Source organism: Patagioenas fasciata, chromosome 1 (genome assembly GCF_037038585.1).
Source record: "Patagioenas fasciata isolate bPatFas1 chromosome 1, bPatFas1.hap1, whole genome shotgun sequence".
NCBI classification, from domain to species: Eukaryota; Metazoa; Chordata; class Aves; order Columbiformes; family Columbidae; genus Patagioenas; species Patagioenas fasciata.
The window spans coordinates 25,269,421-25,288,869 of NC_092520.1; the positions used below are offsets into that span (position 1 = coordinate 25,269,421).

The following is a 19,449-nucleotide window of genomic DNA, read 5'->3' on the forward strand; positions in this document are numbered from 1 at the left end:
GATATATGAAATCTTGACTTTACTCACACACTTTACATATAGGGAGGGCTCATACTGTGTGAACATCTGCAAATTATTTTTAAAATTTTAATTGAGGCCTTAATTTTGGGTGGAAAATAAGCCTTCTTCATACATACAGAAAATATCCTTTTCCTAGATCATGACTGATTTTATCTGAACTTTGTAGAGACACTTAGACGAGGAGAACTTGTTAGCATGACAGTAACAACGTAATTTGTTAAATTAACCTTAATATGGATGCAAAATTAAGGTTTTTGCTGTAATAATATAGTGTAATTCCCGGCCATATAAACTGTCTCTATGCCTGTGCATTATACTAGAAATGTCTGCAGCAGTTTGTGACAAACAGCTATGAAACGATTTTGCATCCTCTCAGACCTGAGCAAGCAAAGGTGTGTAGTGGAGAACTACTTTATATTTTGACTGCAAGTGTAATTTATGGTCTTTTTCTCTGGATAAACAAATCAAAATCAGATTAATGTTTCCAAAAAGTATTAAGTCTGTTTTAAATATATAATTAACTAAAAACCTTAATGTCCTGAGGCTTTTTAATTCTGTGATTTTTACAAGCTTTTTTCTTTAAATATCTTTGACCCAGCACACTATTGCTTTTGACCCAAATAGCTTTCTGATTAAAATCTCTTATTTTAAAAAACACTTCACAAGAACAATGCTGTTAGTCAAGTTTATTTTTAGCAATTGCGTAAAATATGTAATATTTTGAAATACCTTTGCGGTGATCACTTTAAGTTGAATGGTCATCATTTAAGGAAAGATCATAAAATAACTTGCCGTGCCATATATACTTTTCTCCTGGTAAGGTATCTATATTTAAACTATCGAGAGGTAGAAGTTATTGTACTTCGCTTGTAGCTGTAAAACAAAATTTCAAGCTATAAAATGTATTTTATGACAGATTCTAGTGGTTTACAGATTCTCTATAAATGGAAATGGTTTGTTTTATCACGTGTTGTAGCAGCACAAAGAGTTCGAACGCTTGTGTCTTGAGGAACTGTTCTGAAGGATGGCTTGTAATGTGACTGGGCTGTTGACCTTTAAGAGAAGACAGGACAGCAGGCATCTAGTGTTTTCTAAACTTTTCTATTGTGATATGAAGAAAAAGTAGGAGGGGTGAAAGATAAAAGATTGTTTAGATGTACTTTTGCATTTTAGCAAGCCAAAAATACAGCATAGGGTTAAAGGAAGCAGAAGGCTTCAAAATCTGTAGTTTGTGTTTTCCTTATATTGTAGAGAGCACAGAGATCAAGAAATATCCTTGCGTTAAAATGGGGTCTTTTCCATAACGTGTATATACAATACAGTAGTAAGAACAAACTTGAAACACCTGCTCCCTTTGGGGCCTATGGAGAATGAAAATACCCATCTCTCATCTCTCTCCTTGGAACAGCTGTTGAATATGTCAAGAGAACTGAGCGAGTTGAAGAAAAATCTTAAGGATGCTACTGCTGCCATCGCAGCTGAGCCTCCAGCGGTGGAGTCTGAGCCCACGTTCAATTCTACGGAAGCAGCTATTCAGTCCATGCTGGAGTGTTTGAAAAACAATGAACTTGTTAAAGCCGTCCGACAAATAAGAGAATGCAGGCAAGTTTTGCTACATGGCTCATGTTAGACTTTCATGTTATGAGAAAAATATGCATTTAGTATCTTCCTAACTTCATACTAAATATAATGTGCTGAGTCGGCACAGTTAATGTTTCAACAAGGTACATGGGGGAGCTGATATAATGAACTTTTGCAGGGGTGTGCCACAAGTAACGATATCAAATCAGTAATACAAAGATGTACACTTGCAACAGTGAAGATGTTTAAGTGCATTGTGTAGATCACAAGGACTTCTGTGACGTTCTTAAGAAATAGGAATTCTATATTCTATAGAAATTCTGTAGAAATAGAGCTAATTCCTTACAGGTGTTATGTCACTGGCATCAGCAAACATTCAGCCCAGTTTCACTCTCACTTATTAAAATGAGTTTTCTTAAGCTTTATTTTTTTTCTAGATAATAGGAATTGTGCTTTTATGTGATTTCTGTGCCTGATACTAGAGTCTGAGTAACAAATGAGTAGCATAAAACGGTGAGTTGCTTTTGGCTAAGTGTGTGCAAGTCAGTTCTCCTTCTAGAGTTCTCCATCACCTAGTTTCCATCTGTGCTAATAAACCCGTAGTGATACGGATGTTCTTTTCCTGTTTGCAGGATTTTATGGCCCAATGACATCTTTGGAAGTAGCTCTGACGATGAAGTCCAGACACTACTGAACATTTATTTCCGTCACCAAACATTGGGTCAGACAGGCACCTATGCATTGGTGGGCTCCAACCAGAGCCTGACTGAAATCTGTACCAAACTGATGGAACTGAACATCGAGATCCGTGACATGATTCGCAGAGCTCAGAGTTACCGGGTCATCAACACTTTTCTTCCAGACTCCAGCGTTTCCGGCACAAGTCTCTGACAGGACTCTTGTCCCCTCTTCCAAGCTGGGAGTGCTGCCCTGTTGGACTGAGGTGGCTCGATGTCTTCTCAGCCTTACAAAGGTTTGGTCAAACTGTACTCACTCTTGTTACATTTAGGATTTCTTCTAAAAAGAGATGGGCTGAACTTCAAATGTGTAGCAATACTGTAAGGACAAAGGTAACATAAAGCATCCAGGACAACATCCTTTGTTCTCTGTTGCACAAAAATCAGTTAGCATTTCACTGAGCAACTGCAACTCACTACTGAAGAAGTGACTTCCATTGCATACCAAAGCCTACTACACTGAACAATACTTCCTTTATAGCAAATTAATTTTAGGTTGGCAAAAGTGCAATGTTTCCTTCACAAAATAATATTTTTTGTTAAAAGAAAAAACTTGTACATTTTTTCCTTTTTTTTCTCTTATTTGGTTGAGTGAAAGATGGGCAGAATGAAGCTGGCCACAGAATCTCGCAAACTTGTTGGTCAAAAGCTGAGAGCCTGTGTATATGAAACAAATTGTAAATGGACTACAGTTTAATGTACACTGTAATTAGAATATGATTACTGTATCTCAAAACAATGAGCTGCTATGAAGTACATTTCCCAATGTTACTAGGCTACTGTCTCTGAAGGTACTGGATCATATTGCAGAGGTCTGTTCTTAGGCCCCCAAGCATCATGAATGGTCTTGGTAGATTGTCTTTTTTTTTTTAAAGGACTTTGGCTGCTTTTTACTAGAAGGTTGCTTTTATGAATATATTTATACTATTAAAGGACGGTTGATCTAATTTAACTTGCCATTTTGTAGGAGAAAGTCCCATCACAAAGTCAAATCTTTTGAACTGTTATGCATGCATATTTTTATTTAATATAAATTTTGAGTATAAAAAGTAAAAATATTAACGTGAAATGCAAGTTCTCATGATAAGTTTCTTTAAAGAGGTCTTATTTTATTTGTAATGTATATATGAAAGTCATACCTGTACTTTTTTTTCTTACATTTAACTGCTGTCCAGTGTTAAATGTATGCATGTAAATCTGTTGCACATCTGAGACACCTTTATTCTGACAACTATGTAACTTATTCACTCTGTAAATACACTTACCGTTTTTGTGAAGTAACTTTGGTTGATATTTGGATCAGTACATCCATTTAACTAAAATATAAAAGTCAGATATATAATCACAACAGAGTATGTGCTTGTGGTGAAGGCTGTGTATGGTCTGAATCTGTACTGTCGCGGATGGTGTCAATGATTGGCAGCCCCCAAAAGACACCTTCATCGTTTATAGTGTTTGTTACACTGAAAGAAACCAGTGAGAAATACGAGGAATTTTTGATCAGTCTGTGTAGTTACAACTCAACCAGGAAGAGAACACTGACTAAAACAGTTTTGTAAATAAAAAAAAAAAAATCCAAAATGGAGCTGAAGGTTTGTTTCTGTTAAAAGCATCAGTCATGGTCCTACTAGTTCCAGCATTGGGTTTTGGTGGCTTTTTTCCTCACACTAAAGGTAAAAGAAAAGCTGTCCACCCTGCCCTAATCAGCCTCAGCTTTAAGAATCCAGTAAAGCCCTCTGCCCTTCACCCCTTTTCCATTTTCAAAATGCTTGCACAATTTTACATGGATCTTGAAAAACACATATTGATGCATAAAAGGGATGGGATTGACTTCTTGTACAGCTTTTCTGATTTTGCAGTTCACAGAGCTCTGCAACATAGTTGTAGTTGCAGGACAAAACAGATGCAAGGCAAATCATTTCCAAAAGAAATGCCGTTCATCACACAGCTATTTGTCTGAGTAAAATCATCCACAATGGTTAAAGTCTTAAAATTTCAATTAGGTATTTCAGTTAGGTATTTCCCTTTTGAAAAATATTCAGAACTGTAATTGGGGTGGTCTGCAAAAAAATGTAGTGCTTGGTGAAAGATGAGATCTGCTCTGTCACTTGGAAAATTCATGGACATTTTACAAATCACGGAATCACAAGAAAATTCAGGTTGGAATGGACCTGAGAAGGTCATCTAGCCCAGCCTCCACTTTGAAGCAAGGTCAGCCATGAGATCTGATCAGGTTACTCAGGCCTTTGTCCAGTCTGGTCTTGAAAACATTGAAAGATGATGAGCGCACAGCCTCCCTGGACAACCTGTTCTACTTGATTGTCTTCATGGTGGAATAGCTTTTCCTTTATCCAATCTACATCTGTCTTGCTTTATCTCATGCATGTTGTCTCTCGCCCCGCTCTCATGATTCACATTGAAGGGCCTAGCTCCATCTATCTTCAGTAACTATAACCTGGCAGGCTGTTAGGTCCCCCTGAAGTCTTTACTTCTTTCTTCAGGCTGATTAAGCCCAGTTTCTTCAGCTTCTCCTCACAGAGCAAGTGCTCCAGCCCTGTGACCAGCTTGGTGTCCTCCACAGAACTCCTTACAGCATCTTTCTCACATTGAGAGCCTAAAACTCAATATAGTAATCTAGATGTGGTATAGTAAAGGGGAACAGTGGCTTCCCCTGCTCCACTGGCTCTGCTGCTGAGTAGACAGCCCAGGATGTTGTTGCCACCCTTTGGCGCCAAGGCCCACTGGCAACCAAGCCCCAAGGGCCTTTTCTGATGAGCTGACCCCAGCCAGCCAGTCTTGTCTGGGTCACTGCAAAAGGTTGTCCCCATCTAGTGGTAGGAATTTCCTCTTGTCCCTGCTGAATATCACAGGGCTCCTGTTGGCCCATCCCTCCAGCCAACTGAGATCTTTCCAAATGGCAGCTCTGCCTTCAGCTGCATTGGCTGGTCCCCTCGGTTTGGTATCACCTGCAAACTTGACAAGTACTCTGTTGCCTCTTCCAGATCACTGGTAAAGATGTTGAACAAGACAGGTCCCAGGAGAGACCATCTGCTGTACACCACTAGCTACCATTCTTCAGGTAGAGTACAATCCTTTGAGCAATTTGTTTCAATTGGTCCTCCACCAAGTATGAAAACCTCCAGAGGTTCCTTCTAACTTGAAGTATTCTATGATTTGTCACAGATACATCACGGGTTTTGTTGTAACCACCCAGGTTTCTCAGCATCATTTCTAAACTTCAGGTATGATAGAAATCTTAACCAATCCTCACCAAAGCTCTAGGACATCATGATCCACAGTAGCACCCCACTGTTTCTACAACACCAGTGTTTTAACATCTTGTCTCCATAAGAGTACATTTAGTTACTCCTTTCAGTCATATTTAAGCCACCTACCATGGAGATACCTTACACAACCAGAAAGCTTCTGAAGCAGAAGCCTTTATTTGAATCAGGGACATGGAGACTTGTTCTATTGAGACACATTTAGTCAGGAGAATTTGTTACAGTCTGTCACAGAGCAGCTCAAAAGGTTTTTCTCCTCCTCTCCCAGAAAACATGCAACTGTTACACCTCTCCTTTATATCTTACATAGTCTTCAATTATCAAACTCTTTTTAGAGCTTTGGGTGGTTTTGTGTTGGGTTAGTTTGTTTTTTCCATACATTTGACAGAGGCAGCAGGAAGACACACTTGCAGATCCATTACCCACACTTTATACTCCAGAGTATTTATTCAAATCTTCCAAGCTCGTTGGGGTTGAATGACAGAAGGAAGAACCTGCTATCACAGTTTTAATCTTAACACCCCCTAAAGGTACACTGAAAACAAAACCTGTTTTCTTTTAGGAAACCAAACACATTATGTTTCCTTCCAGATATACTTTCCTCTTTCATCACAGCAAGATGGAACTAATGGGGTAACAAACTAGCACAAACTTGTTTTTGAGTTTTATTCACAGCATATATACAATGAAGTTAAATACTTTATAAATAATACAAAACTCTTTATCCATTATCCAATGCCAGGTCAAAAGCCTAAGGTCAAAACATAGCAAGACTGACAAAGTACAAAGGTCAAAACAGAAAAAGGCACATAGATCAGACAATGTACTTGAAGCTGTAAGTGTTATCACAGGACAGCCTCTTGCCTTTGCAGCGGCCACAAAGTTCTTGGCGATGAGGTCTCTTGAGATCAATGTGTCTTTTCTTCTGAGGGCAGGAACAACGAGTCTTTGAACAGGTCTTAAGACACAATACATTATATTAGTAATAGATCAAAGGTGCTTACTTCACATTAGACTGACATCATAGCAACACACTTGGGCTGATACACTTAAAGAGCTCTTGTGTTAAAACCCCAGTGGAGTTAAACTGCAAGAGCCTTCTCATCTAGAAGCACATGTAGCATGGCATAATGCAGTATGAACAGAAAAACATTGCTGTGAGCCATAAGCAGGAGTCCTATCCTGTTACAGCTCTCCCAAATAACATTTCCTAGTACTTTGATGAAAGGAAGGCCTCCTCCAGATAAAGTAAATATCTAATTCAGCAAGTGTAAACTATGAGAGTATAGGACAATCTCTGGCAGTCTTACCAGGATACAGAAACCTATAATTTACCTGGCACTGGATTGCTTCCACTCGATAGGGATTAAAGCCCTTTTGGCATTTGCGGCACAGTTGCTTGAAGTACACCTGAAAAAAGAAAGTTCTCAGTTACTATAGAGACTTAGAGTGTTCAGTACAGGTACCTAAGTTTGTGCCAAAAAACATCTGATTTGTCACAGATTTGATGACATTATTACAAGTCTCAGGAGCAATAAATGACTTGTGAACTACCTTGTTGCTTCCAGAAATGCACCACACATAAGCACTCTCCCATCGGGTCTTGCAGTCTTTACAGTGGAAATAGCCATACTTCTGCTCCAAAAACTGCAGAGAGAGAAGTTCACTGAGCAGCCTGCAGCACGACAAGAACCCCCAGCCCAGCTCCCTCATTACACCAATCTGCACAGGCAAGAGGCTCCACTGGTGTCAGAGCAATCCCAGCTGCAGGCACAGCCCTGAGCAGGCGGCCAGGGTGGGGTTTTCCCCCCACACAGATCCCTGTTGCTCAGAGCAGGCTGCACGATGTCCCGGCCTCTCCTCACTGCACACCTGGAAGGCAGCTCGCCGTCTGGGGACTGCAGCCTTCTCCTGTGGTGTCTCTGCCGTCTCCTCACTCAGCAGAGCAGCCTCCGCCTGGCCCTCCTGCTGCTCTCCGCCACCATCCTCCACCTCCTGCTCCTTAAGGGTCACTTCAGACGCCTCGTCCTTCTCCCGGGGTCCGGTGGCCTCAGGCAGTGTGAAGAGCCGGCGGTCCAGCACGGGCGAGTAGAGGGCGAGGTGCCCGCGGATGCGGAGCGCAGCGGGGCTGAGTGGGGCGCTGAGGGGCAGCAGGCGCGGCCCCAGCGAGCACTGCACGGCGGCGTCAGCCCGCAGGTTCACCTGCACGCCCACCTCCTTGGTGTTGGCGCGGCGCAGCCGCGGCATCAGCCCCGGGCTCACCTGCGACAGTAGGGCCTGGAACTGCGCCCGTCGGTAGCTGTCCAGGTACTCGGAGGGCATGGGGGTGAGAGGCCCCCCGAGGAACGGGCTGATGCCGCTACTCTTGCTTTGCTTCCAGCTGGGCTGCTTCACCGCTGGCTCCCTGCTGCGGCTTGGTGTGAGGCTGCCCCTGAAGTTCTGGTACTTGCCGAAGGGGGGATAGACAAAGCTCTCCATGATCACATCCGCAGAAAAGTCAGTCCTGGTTGTCTCCCTGCCCTCCCTTTATCTTAGCTGCAGAGCTGCGGCTAATTGATGGGGAAATTGGCCCCCACCCGTTGGGGGCAGCTGGGGGGAGGGAGGGTTGATTGCAAGGGAAGGGCTCCGGGGCTGCCCTCACCTCGGCTCCCAGAGCTTGTTCCTGAAGGGTGAGCTGGAACAGGGGCTGACGTGTTTCCCAGGATGTGCTGTGGGAAGCCTGGACATGCCGACCACAAAGCCTCTGTTCCATCACCAGGTACAGGATTTCCCTTCCTCCGCTCATTAAGATCTTCGTAGAAGGTCAGGGCCCATACAGAGCTGGCCTGCAGCTCTTGCTCTGCTCGGGGAGGCCTTCACCTGTGCTTTTGGGTAGGAAATGCAGGCACAGGGCTGGAAGCTGCAATAACAAATCCAGGGCTGAATGTCACTCCGTGAAGATCTTGACAGAGCTGTGTAAACCCTGAGAAGTAAACAATGCTCAAAAGGTAGCACATCTCTGCAAGACTCTGGGAAGATTAATAGAGGTAACTCAGCTGTAGCTGGGACAACCACAGCTTTCATAGTGAGGGGAAGTCTGCTTGCTCACAGCTCCTTCTGTTCATGGTCTCAAAAGAAAGAAAAGGGAAGTCAAGAAACTAAGGAAGCCCAGATAAACTGGGCACCCAGCAGACAACTGAGCAAAGAATGCAGGCAGTTACATCTCTCAAAAGAAGTCTTTATTGGTATTAAAAGGTCTGAGCATCTCCATTGCCCAGTTACTTGGGTACTGTCTACATGCAGCTTTTCTACCAACTGTATTGGTTTAGGGAAAGATGGTATAAACTTCAGTTTGTAGAACACTCGAAGGGAAAACAGTTATACTAGGGAAAGTGGCTTAATACATCTATAATGAAATTAATTTTAGCAATACAAGCACCTACATATTAGACTAATACTCCTTCTTTCATAACTATATCACTTTAGCACAATTCTAAGGTAATATAGTTAAAATAATATAATTAAATAATCTAAACTGTGTATATGAGTCTTTAGAGACTGCAGAATCCCCAAATCCCTGGACCTGCTGTGGTGTGAAATAGTTCCTTTGCATGACTCCTATCTTTATTAAAGCATTGCATTATAAAATTCAATGGGCCAGCAAGACAGGGGTTGGAGAAGACCTGGCAGGATTCACAGCATATTTGAGAAAGATGCTTTTGAGTGTCTGAGGTAAGAAACAACATTTTTTAAGGAATAAAAAACAAGATTCAGGAAACACATTCATCACAGTTAAAGATGGCTCAAGGCTCCATGTTATGCTTGGGTTTTCAAAGCACAGTCTGTATCAACTCAAAGCAAAAACAGGGTATCACAATGACCAAGTTAAAACTTACGACTGCAATGTGGCTGCTTTGGGAGGGAGTGGGAGGTTAAATTGGAAACTACATGCCACCATTCAAAAACACGTTACGGCTTCCTCCGGAATACTTTGAGAAGAACCAGTTACTGCACCCCTCCTGGACACTGCAGGATTAGAAGTCAAAGACGTTTGCCAGAAAGAGGAGGATGGAAAAATTATTGTGTAAGGAGACACTGGAAAAGGTGACTGATAAGGATGTAGGTGATGTGATAAAACTGTGTAAAATAAGGACAGGTATGGAGAGGTAGGAAGAAACCCCTTTATAACACAAGAGCAGATGAACATCCAGCTAAAATGACAGATGGTTAACTCAAAATTAGTAATAGGAAGAATTTTCCACCTAGCTTGAAGTTATGGGCACCACAGTATAAAAAAAAAAAAAAAAGATACTAAGCTACTAGAGAGTGTCCAGAAGAGGACTACAAAGATGGTGAAGGGTTTGGAGAGAAGCTGTATGAGGAGAGGCTGAAGTCACTTGGTTTGTTCAGCCTGGAGGAGGGTGAGGGAAAACCTCATGGTGGCTACAGCTTCCTCACAAGGGGAGGAGGGAGGAGGGGCAGGTGCTGATCTCTCCTCTCTGGTGACCAATGACAGAACCCGAGGGAACGGCAGGAATATGTGCCAGGGGAGGTTTAGGTTGGACATTAGGAAAAGGTTCTTCCCCCAGAGGGTGGTGGAGCACTGGAACAGGCTCCCCAGGGAGGTGTCACAGCCCCAAGCCTGACAGTGTTCAAGAGGAGACTGGACAGCACCCTCAGACACATGGTGTGAACTGTGGGGTTGTCATGTGCAGGGACAGGAGTTGGACTTGATGATCCTTGTGGGTCCCTTCCCACTCAGGACATTCTATGATTCTATGATATTATGGACTCATTGCTGAGACAAAGAACTTATCAAGAGTCAAAATGGGGATGGACTTGCATGTGGAGGATAATACTATTCTCTTTAACATCAGCAACCATAATTATTTCCACGTGTCAAGGATCACAGAACCACCCAGCTAAAAAGATGAGGTTGCGGCTGCCACAGGCACGGACAGCACTGCTTCTCACTCTAAGACTTCTGTAGGCCTTTTCTGGGACATTGGTGTTAACTGCTGTTAAACAGTAACTTGGAACATGCCGACCTTGGATATGACAATTCATTTCTCACGTATGTAGGGTTGTATGACTGAAAGAAGCTGGCTGACATCTGGCCCGGGACACTCCCTTTTTGCAGTGCAAGAAAACCGCCATGGAGAAGCACTTAAACACACCCTTCCTCCGCCCCCGGCTACTTCGCCCCACATCTCTCCGCCCCCCCGCTCTGCTTCCTGTTCCCCCCCGGCCCGAGCAGGGCGGGGATGAGGGAGCAAGGGGCCGCCCCGGCGCGCTGAGGGAGGCGGTGGTGACCGTTACACCGCCTCCTTTCCGTGACGTGTAGCCGGGGAAGGCGGGAGCGGCGGCTGCTCCCAGTGCGCAGACGCCGAGGGGCGTGTTGGCGCCAACCTTCGAACACGGCAGCAGCGGCGCTGCCCCCTCGCTCCCCCGCCCGCTCCGCCGGCTCTGCGGGGGAGGCCGCGATGCCGCGGGGCCGCCGGGAGGTAAAGGCCCGGCCCGAGGAGCTGCCCCTCGCGTGGAGCGGCTCTGGGGGGTAACTCCGCCGGGGGGGCCCTCCCGCTACTGCCCCGCTCCTCATAGCCGGAGTGCGGCCCGCGGTTACCGGCCTGGGGTGGGGGGGGAATGCGTGTTTGCTGAGGCCCCGCGGGGCGGCCCGGGGACGGCTCTGCGGGCAGCGCCCCCTGCGCGGGTGTTTGCCCGGCAGGAGCTTCCTCTCACGGGAGGCGGCGTGGACAGGCCGCTTGGTCCTTTAAAACATGCTTCTGAGGTAGTTCTTAATTGCGTGATTTTCTGTTTTGGCCTGTCTTTCCCATCTGTCTGGTAAGGCAGCGTGTGTAAAGCAGCCATCGTGTGGGAAACTGTCTTTACAGTGGAAGCAATAAATGTGTTAAAATAAACAGAGAAGTTTCTATGGCAGTCTTACTTATACCTGGTTTTAATAGCACTGTGGAACTGGCAATGCCTCCTCCACTTCACATAAGTTGTAATGGTTGTAAGATTTTGTATATGATACTATATATTCTATTCGAATATAAAGCAAAGAGTGTGGATTTTTTTTTACTTACATTTAAAATACCTCAAAAGTGCTTTGCCTGTTACACCTTTATTTTTCTTCCATGTTTTCTTAGTATTTGTATTGTTGCTGGTATATTCCCTGTGCTCTTCTTGTCTGTTGTTTTCATACCATGTTCATCATTGCAGTGTTTGAACACGCACATCACAGTCCTAAAGCTAAAGAGGTTGGGTGAAGACACACCTATTAAGAAATGCTGGGAAGCAGGGCTAAGGCTTGCAGCCCCAGAGCATTAGAGTGACACCGTGTGAAAGTATTTTCTTATTTCTCAGGTTTTTAAAAAACTGTTCCGGTAGTCTTATGGATAAGAAAATGGCTTACAGCCCTGTGGAAAGACCAACCTTCTTTGAAATATTTAAGGCACGTTGCAGTGAATCAGGTACAGCTTCTCTACAGTAAATAATTTTTGTTAGTGTTGCTCCTCTAGACATGGGTATTTTATGCACATCTGCTGTGTGTTCCATAGAAAAGCATTCTGCAACTCCTTAGATGCTATTTTTGCCCCAAATCTGTATTTGCTAATATCTGCTTTTTAATGTGTTTCTAATTTTTTTTAATCTTTTTTCATAATGTGTGCTCAGTTACTTTTTGGTACTTGTGTTCTAGCTTTGGCCTCCTTATGTAACCACATGCAGACCAGGTGTAGTCTTTCGCCAAATGCACCTGTAGCATTATTATTTATTAATGTTAAAGGAACCTGTTTAACTTACCAAACTGAGTAAAATAAGGTATAAACTAAAAGCCTGAAGTATACTTTCAGTTTCAAACAAACTTGGATATTTATCTGCTTTTTGGTTAATTTTGTTAACGGTCTGAGAATTTGGGCAGGCATTCTTTTATACTCTGTGGGTGTCTGAGTTCAAAGCTATGTACAAACCAAGTAAACAGAAGTATGACAACGGAAGGAGCAATGCAATTTGCTGCCAGCGTTTAAATGTCTGATGTATTTTCACATCCTGCATGGAGGATCGTTTCTTCCTTTTCATGTGGTTTTCTGTATGTTTTTCTGTATAGACTTAGGGCCTATCAGTCTCAACTGGTTTGAAGAACTCAGTGCAGAAGCACCACCATATGAGTCTAAATTGTTAGGAGAACTTGATGGACCCCCTGGCTGGCTTGATCAAACTTCTTTTAAAACTCCAAGGGCAAAACCTTCCACATACAGTCAGCTGGCATCAACTCCACTTATTTTTAAAGAACAAAATACAATATTGCCACCATATTCTTCTCCTGGAAAAGAACTGGATCAGAAAAAAATAGGAGCAAGTGAGTAATTTTTCTTTTTTTTTTTTTTTATTCTTTTTAGTGGTACTTAAAGGCTGCTTGTGCCCTCCAGAAGCAGGAGGCTTTTTTTTTTTTAAACCTTTTGTTGTAGCTGACAATTATTTATGTAATAGATAATACTACTGCAGAAATTCTCTGCCTAAAAAGCTTATCTTGGTAGGCTTCTGAAGACTGCCTACAAAAATGCAGAATTAATCTTAATAAGGAGTTCAGCTTTGCAATAAACTGGTAATGCATATGTGAAGTTCCCTGTGGAAAGGATAATGTCATGGCCCTAATACACTAAATATTGTTAATATAAGGAGATAATGAGCTTATTAGTGTAACCTGTCAGGTAAGAATCAGAGTGAATTTTTTTGGCAGTCTAATTTTTGTTTTATGGAAAATCTCTGAAAATCTTTTAAACAGAGAGAATTATGCTTATCATGCTGCGTTATGAGGTGATCTGTAGGGCATTCCTTAACCTTTCTTAGAAAGATTTAGAAGAACTAAGCTCTCTGAATTAATAGAACTGCGAGTCAGCTACACTTTTCCATTTGGGAACAAGGAAGTCTACCACTTATGAGGTACTTCTCATTGCATTATTTCCAAATCCCAAGTACGTCATCAAAGTACATGTCTCTCTGCTTGTTTTTGATGCACCTGTAAGGCATAGTACCAGTTCTCCTTGGAAAGAGACAAGGATGTTTTCTATGGAGAATGTATGCAAGACTGTGTGTAAGAATCTTTTCTATGGAAGAATATCTAACCCCATTCCTGCAATATTTGAGCATCTACTCTGTGCATGCCCTCTTAACAATAAGATAAGCTTTTCTAAGCAGATTACAGACAAACACAAGACTCCCTTTATCACCAGAATTGTTTTTAGATCCTAAAGCAAAGACTTTTAATGTGCAGGACTGTGCTACTGTTCAAATGTATTTTATAACTTCACTTGCATAGAATATTGCTACTTTGTTTTTTCTTAAGTTTACTGCTGAACTTCTGCTCAACTTATTCTCAGCTGAGAACATGTTTCTTCTAAATTTAGCTATTTTTTTTTTAGAGTGTTAAGTCCCTACTCAATTCTTGGTACCAGTCCATAAGTTGCAAACAAAGGAACCTTATGATTCTTCTGTTTCAAAATGGTTACTTTTGTTCTGTGTTAGTGCATGCAGATGTTTGTACACACTCCCTAAGGAAGGGAAGACAACTATTACTAGAGCTTCTATGTAGTTCCCTGTGGCCGGCCCAAGATCTTTTCCTTCTGGTTTTCTTGGTTAGAGCCAGCTAACTTGAGTTTTCCTTCTTGTGAAAATGAGAGCATGGATGAAGCTGTTGGATTTCACCTTGGTATGGTACTGGGTTGCAACTGTGCCCTGCATGGGAACTCAGGAACTCAGAAGCAGAGAAACGCAGAAAACTAGGTGTCATTTCTGATCTGGATGTTGTCTGGAAATTTCTGAGTAGGAATTCCTGTCAGTAGTTGCTTGTGCATGTGAGGGGGTCACTGTTCACAGGATTCTGCTGCTTTGGTGGGACCACTCTTTCTCTTTTGGCTGGAGATGCACAGCATATAAATAACTGCTGCTACCAGTAACAGGGCCTCCACTAACAGTTCCAGAAATAATTTTTTCTTTATGCTGCTTATTCTAATCAAGAAGTGTATGTCTTAAGTAAATTTGAGGGAAAGCTGGTACAAATGCACATTTGCATGTATCAAATTTCTCTGAAGAATGACTTCTGCCAATGACAAGAAAGACACAATACAATATACTAAAACTGAAATGGAATATGTGACTTGAAAAAATATCACAGAAATATATTGAAACATACATATACATATATATATATATATAAAATTAATAAAGTGTCGTCATGAGCACTTTTGTCTGCATATTTGAAGTGTGTTTAGCATTGTTTGGATAAAGAATTAGAAAATGTTCAAAACACTAAGGGAGAAGGTAGGGTTTTGTTGGTTCTTTTTAAACTAAAAATCAGACGTTGCGCAATTTTTTTTTAAAGCTTATCTATACACTTTAAAAGTCAAAACTGTTACATGTAGTTCTGCAAGGTTGTGTTGATCATTACCTTCTATGTTGTAGGCAGAGATAATTTGATAAGCCCAAGTATCACAAGAAGAGAAGTAGATCAAGAAAATGAAATATTTGCTTCTCCTCCTGGTACCTGCCACAACTGCCTTGCTGCTAGGTATGCTAAATATGTCAACACAAAAAAATGTAATAAACTCGATTTTAAGCAAAAAGAAATATTAAAACCACTGTATTTGACTGTTAGACTTCTTTGGAGCAATCAATAGTCTGTTATGTCTTGTATGTTTATGATACTTGTAAGTTGCTAAGTGAATTGCAAATAAAACGCAAGCTGATTTTGAGAACTTCCTTGCTTTTAGGTGTTCTTCCTTCCTATTTTTCTTCTCCTTCACAGCTGACATATGGCATTTGTTGACATTATTTCAGCTTCCCAAATCCTCAACATCCAGCACAAGAAAGAATAGTACTGATGTATTATGTGCTTCTCAAGTAGTAATTTGTAAAGCTATTTATAATACTTACTGAGATTTTTTTTAGTAATAGCTTTGATTTCTACATTTAAATGTATATTTTTTCAGATATATCTGCTCAAAGTACTCATGTTGATTATAAGAACAGTTAAACTCATTCTTTAGTTAAAACAAATTAATTAAGCCCACTTTCATAGTTTCCTGCAGCATATTAAGAAATGCATGGTTATATTGAAGTCTAGTGTTCTGCTTGTGAGACAAATCATCATTGAAAATTAACATTTCACAAAATAAGCATTTGACAGTTTGAAATAAACTTATGGTAAAGTTTAAAATACTGACTGATGGTTAGGAGAAGTCTACATTTTATGTAGTCAGGGAAATAGCGATGATTGCAAAGAGAGAAGATAATGGAGGCAGTAATATATGTAATGTCTGAAATATTTACTTATTTTCAGAAATTGAGAAGTGAACTTAATATTTTTTTAATATGGTTTTGTTTTGCAGTCCAGCTATTTCAAGGAATACTTACAGAACACCTCAGAGAAGTACTATTCCAGGTTTGTATTTCCCTTTTTTAGTTTTACAAAATACCTGATATCTGTGGGTATGAATCCTTATGTCTTAGGTATTACTTAATGTCCTTATTGCATAATGTTTTGTAGGACCATATGGAAGCTTGTTTTGCACACCAAAACTTTTGGAGGTAAGTGTGTTATTCCTGCATTTTGTTTTCTTTTTCCTGAGTCATACATTTGAAATTCTGCGTAGAAATATTAATTAATTGTTAAATATATTTCTAGGTCAGAACTCCAAAACATATTTCTGAAAGTTTGGGAGCAGAAGTGGATCCAGATATGTCCTGGTCAAGTTCTTTAGCCACACCTCCTACACTTGGTGCAACAGTGATAATAGGTATTTCTAAAAATGAACCTTTGCTAAGGGTTAAAAACTTCTGGTTTTGAGACTGGAAGTTCATTTAGCGTGAACTGATTATTTTTATTCAAAGGGACAAAAATCTTACAGTGAAGCTTAGTGGGTCGCTTTAAATAATGTAGTCTTAAAAGGAAGAAATGAAATTAAATGTGTCATTGCTTTTGAAAAGTTTTCTGCCTTTGTGTAAGGGATTATATAAATTATTATTTGTGTAAGGGATTATATAAATTATTATTTGTGTAAGGGATTATATAAATTATTATTTGTGTAAGGGATTATATGAATTATTATTTGTGTAAGGGATTATATAAATTTAGAAGTAATGTAGAAAAGCATAGAGAGAGTAGGAAGTGCAAGAACTGGTAATGGCACAAAGCCTGTCAGAGTTCAAGGGGCATCTGCATGACACTCTTAGTCAACTGGTTTGGTTTTAGGTCATCCTGTGAGGAGCAGGGAGTTGGACTTGATGGTCCTTATGGGTTCTTTCCAACTGGAGAGATTCTGTGGTTGCTCTGTTGGCAGGAAGGGGGTGGTGCTATTCACCGGGCTACTGAGTTGTGCCAGTTTGGGTGTTCATTGGCTCAGAATGATGTGACATGAAAAGGGAGGCTGGGGAACTTATCCATAGCTTAATGATGTTCTTCTGGGAGATGAGCTGTGGTTTGAGCTCTCCCCATTCTCCCGCTTCCTGGATGAGCCCTAAGATTTTAGACCAGTGATGCCCACTCTCTGCCATCTGGCACCTGTCAAAGGAAAAAGTGACTCATTTGGCTGCTACATGGAACCTAGATGCCATATCTATGAAACATCTTATTTGAATATACTGCTTGTTAGGCATCTTAAAAATAGGGTTCAGTTTCTCCTTTTGTAACGTAGGTGAAAAGATATTGCTGCTCTTGTGGGAGAAAATGGGAAAAAAAATTCCTTACAGAGGCTTGAATATCTCACTGAGGTCCTTTGACAGAAAAACAAGACAAAACAGTAGTTCCATGAATAACTCCTGGAAAGGAGATTGGCAGTGATGCTGGTCTCAGGGTGGTAACTGGTCTGCCTGCTTAGTGGAAACCACAACCTGTGATTTAGGGTGTTTTCTGCTGTTCTAAGACTGCTTTTGTACACTCCCTCAGCCTCACCTGTAGGACTTCTTATTTAGAACTTTTAGTTAGTTTTTTAGTAGTTTTGTTTACAGATTTCAGTTGCGTTTGAAATAATTCAAATAAAACACTCCCAAAACACCACCATGTTTGAACACACTCAGCAAATTGCTTAGGAGCAAATGAATTGACTTATCTGTCTTTCTTTTAAAGCCAGAGAGAATGATTCTATTTCTGGAGCAAAGCAACAAGGTGAAAGAGCTGACATAGTAAGTTTTAAGAGCTATGCTGTTTTTTAATTTCAGTTAAGCTGTTTAGTTACATGTACATTCCTTGAACCACGAATAAAAAAATATCTCATTTTTGTCCTACACCCTTCTGTCTGTCTATTTCTAAAAGTTATGGCCCACAAAACTACACTTGCAAAGCCTGGCTGTAGACTATATTTTTCTGAAATAACCACCTTTGAGAAATATTTTTGCTGTCTTTAAAAAAAATAATCACTTGGATTCAGAAGCAGTGGTATTCATTCAAAGAGAAATCAAACCTAAGAATTGCAATATGCTACTTATCAGAGGGTTTCTTTGTTTTTCTTCTGTCACAGTTTTGGGAGTTATTGTTTGGCTTATATTGTCCAATAACTTACTGTGCTCTTCCACTATACCAAGAGTTGAAATTGAGTATTCATTTCAGACTTTTGAAATTGTTAGGAGAGGGAGAGTTCCTGCAAAATTGTAATTTTACTCTGTGTGTATGAAAGCTGAATGATTATTCAAACTGAAAACCAACCATAGTGCTAATCGGATTCAGTTACAAAGATACGTTTGATTCTTAACTACCTGAAACTTCACAGTTAACAAACCATTGCAAGTTAAAATAAGCAAACAGTTTCTCCTTCCTCATGTCTCCTTTGTTCCTTTTTGAGAGGCTTGCTTAGAGTAAACCGCTGGAACCAGTCACTGCACTTAAATTAGTTATAGAACGGAACCTGGTTTGCATTGAAAATGGGTATTATCTGCATATTTATTTTCAAGTGTACCCATGAAAATGTTACCTTTCAAGAGATGAAGAATTACTCAGATATTGCAGTACATGGTTAGAGTTGCTTGCTTTACTGTTAAAGTGACACTGATATGTAATGTATATAATAGCTTATGTCTTTGGCTTACAGGCTTTGCAAAGCTTTATTTCCAACCATGATAAATGTCCTGTAACAAGTGATACAGGTTTGCTGTCTGTACCAGAAACTGTGAAGCCAAATGCTGAAGATGACATCAAAGATTTTGGTATGCCTTGATGTTTTATTACTGACTATACTGTGAAACAAGACTGAGGGTAAAGTTATCCTGAGCTGACCTTACAGATTATTTCCTCTGCCAGCTGTGTACTTCCACTTCCTCAATTGATTCAATTTTGTAAAACTAATTTGGCCTTAAAAAAAGAGAATCAGTTTTTGTTGAGTCAGTGCATTAAATCAGGTTACCATGCCACTGGATGACAACCAGATTAGTACTGGTGTAAGTGAAGGTGTGAGACTATATGGGACAGCTGAGGAAGAAAAGTGGTGCATGGCTCAAGGGGGAGCAAGACTACTACATCTAGCAATTGAACAGGTTTAGGTTTGTCATGAAACTTCACCTCAATATTTATTATTCTGCTATGAGCTTGGTTTTCAGTCTTGCTATATCCTTTCTTCATTTATTTCAGCTATTAATAGCTCAAAACATGACAAATCCTTTAGGAAAATTAAATGGTTGGTTGGTTGTTTTTTTTCAGATGCGAACAAACTCATTCACTAGGCATTTGAAAGTTCTAATAGGGAAACTAGTTCTAAATTATAGAAATTGTACCTAAAAAAGGCTTAGGAAAAAAGTTTAATTATTGGTTGTGTGACATGGATGTTTTCTAAGTACTTGGTTACAATTTCTTTTATATG

The 19,449-nt window shown here is 40.8% G+C and overlaps 3 protein-coding genes across 7 annotated transcripts in view; 2 read left to right on the forward strand and 1 right to left on the reverse strand.

Annotated features, from left to right (window-relative positions):
* Positions 1-3,691, forward strand: part of FRY (FRY microtubule binding protein) — a 186,051-nt gene extending 182,360 nt beyond the window's left edge. For both annotated transcript variants that reach the window (XM_071804672.1, XM_065829999.2), the window contains 2 exons: positions 1,430-1,623; positions 2,235-3,691. In XM_071804672.1, the coding sequence (XP_071660773.1) occupies positions 1,430-1,623; positions 2,235-2,493 (453 nt within the window). In that variant the 3' untranslated portion in view covers positions 2,494-3,691. The remainder of the gene's footprint in view (positions 1-1,429; positions 1,624-2,234) is intronic.
* Positions 3,692-6,135: 2,444 nt separating this feature from the next.
* On the reverse strand, positions 6,136-8,727 carry ZAR1L (zygote arrest 1 like). The gene is made up of 4 exons (XM_065857022.2): positions 7,496-8,727; positions 7,178-7,270; positions 6,959-7,033; positions 6,136-6,581 (listed from the first exon to the last, which is right to left on the reverse strand). The coding sequence occupies exons 1-4, from the start codon at positions 8,099-8,101 to the stop codon at positions 6,438-6,440; spliced, it is 918 nt and encodes a 305-aa protein (XP_065713094.2). The 5' UTR covers positions 8,102-8,727; the 3' UTR covers positions 6,136-6,437.
* Positions 8,728-10,963: 2,236 nt separating this feature from the next.
* Positions 10,964-19,449, forward strand: part of BRCA2 (BRCA2 DNA repair associated) — a 37,815-nt gene continuing 29,329 nt past the window's right edge. For 2 of the 4 annotated variants that reach the window (XR_011737655.1, XM_071804688.1), the window contains exons 1-9: positions 10,964-11,156; positions 11,969-12,075; positions 12,711-12,962; positions 15,065-15,170; positions 15,991-16,043; positions 16,149-16,189; positions 16,287-16,398; positions 17,727-17,782; positions 18,685-18,799. Coding sequence is in view for 2 of the 4 variants with exons in the window: in XM_071804688.1 (XP_071660789.1) it covers positions 11,086-11,156; positions 11,969-12,075; positions 12,711-12,962; positions 15,065-15,170; positions 15,991-16,043; positions 16,149-16,189; positions 16,287-16,398; positions 17,727-17,782; positions 18,685-18,799 (913 nt within the window). In the remaining 2 variants the exon portion in view is untranslated. The remainder of the gene's footprint in view (positions 11,157-11,968; positions 12,076-12,710; positions 12,963-15,064; positions 15,171-15,990; positions 16,044-16,148; positions 16,190-16,286; positions 16,399-17,726; positions 17,783-18,684; positions 18,800-19,449) is intronic. The other 2 variants (XR_011737654.1, XM_071804681.1) reach the window with 2 other exon arrangements.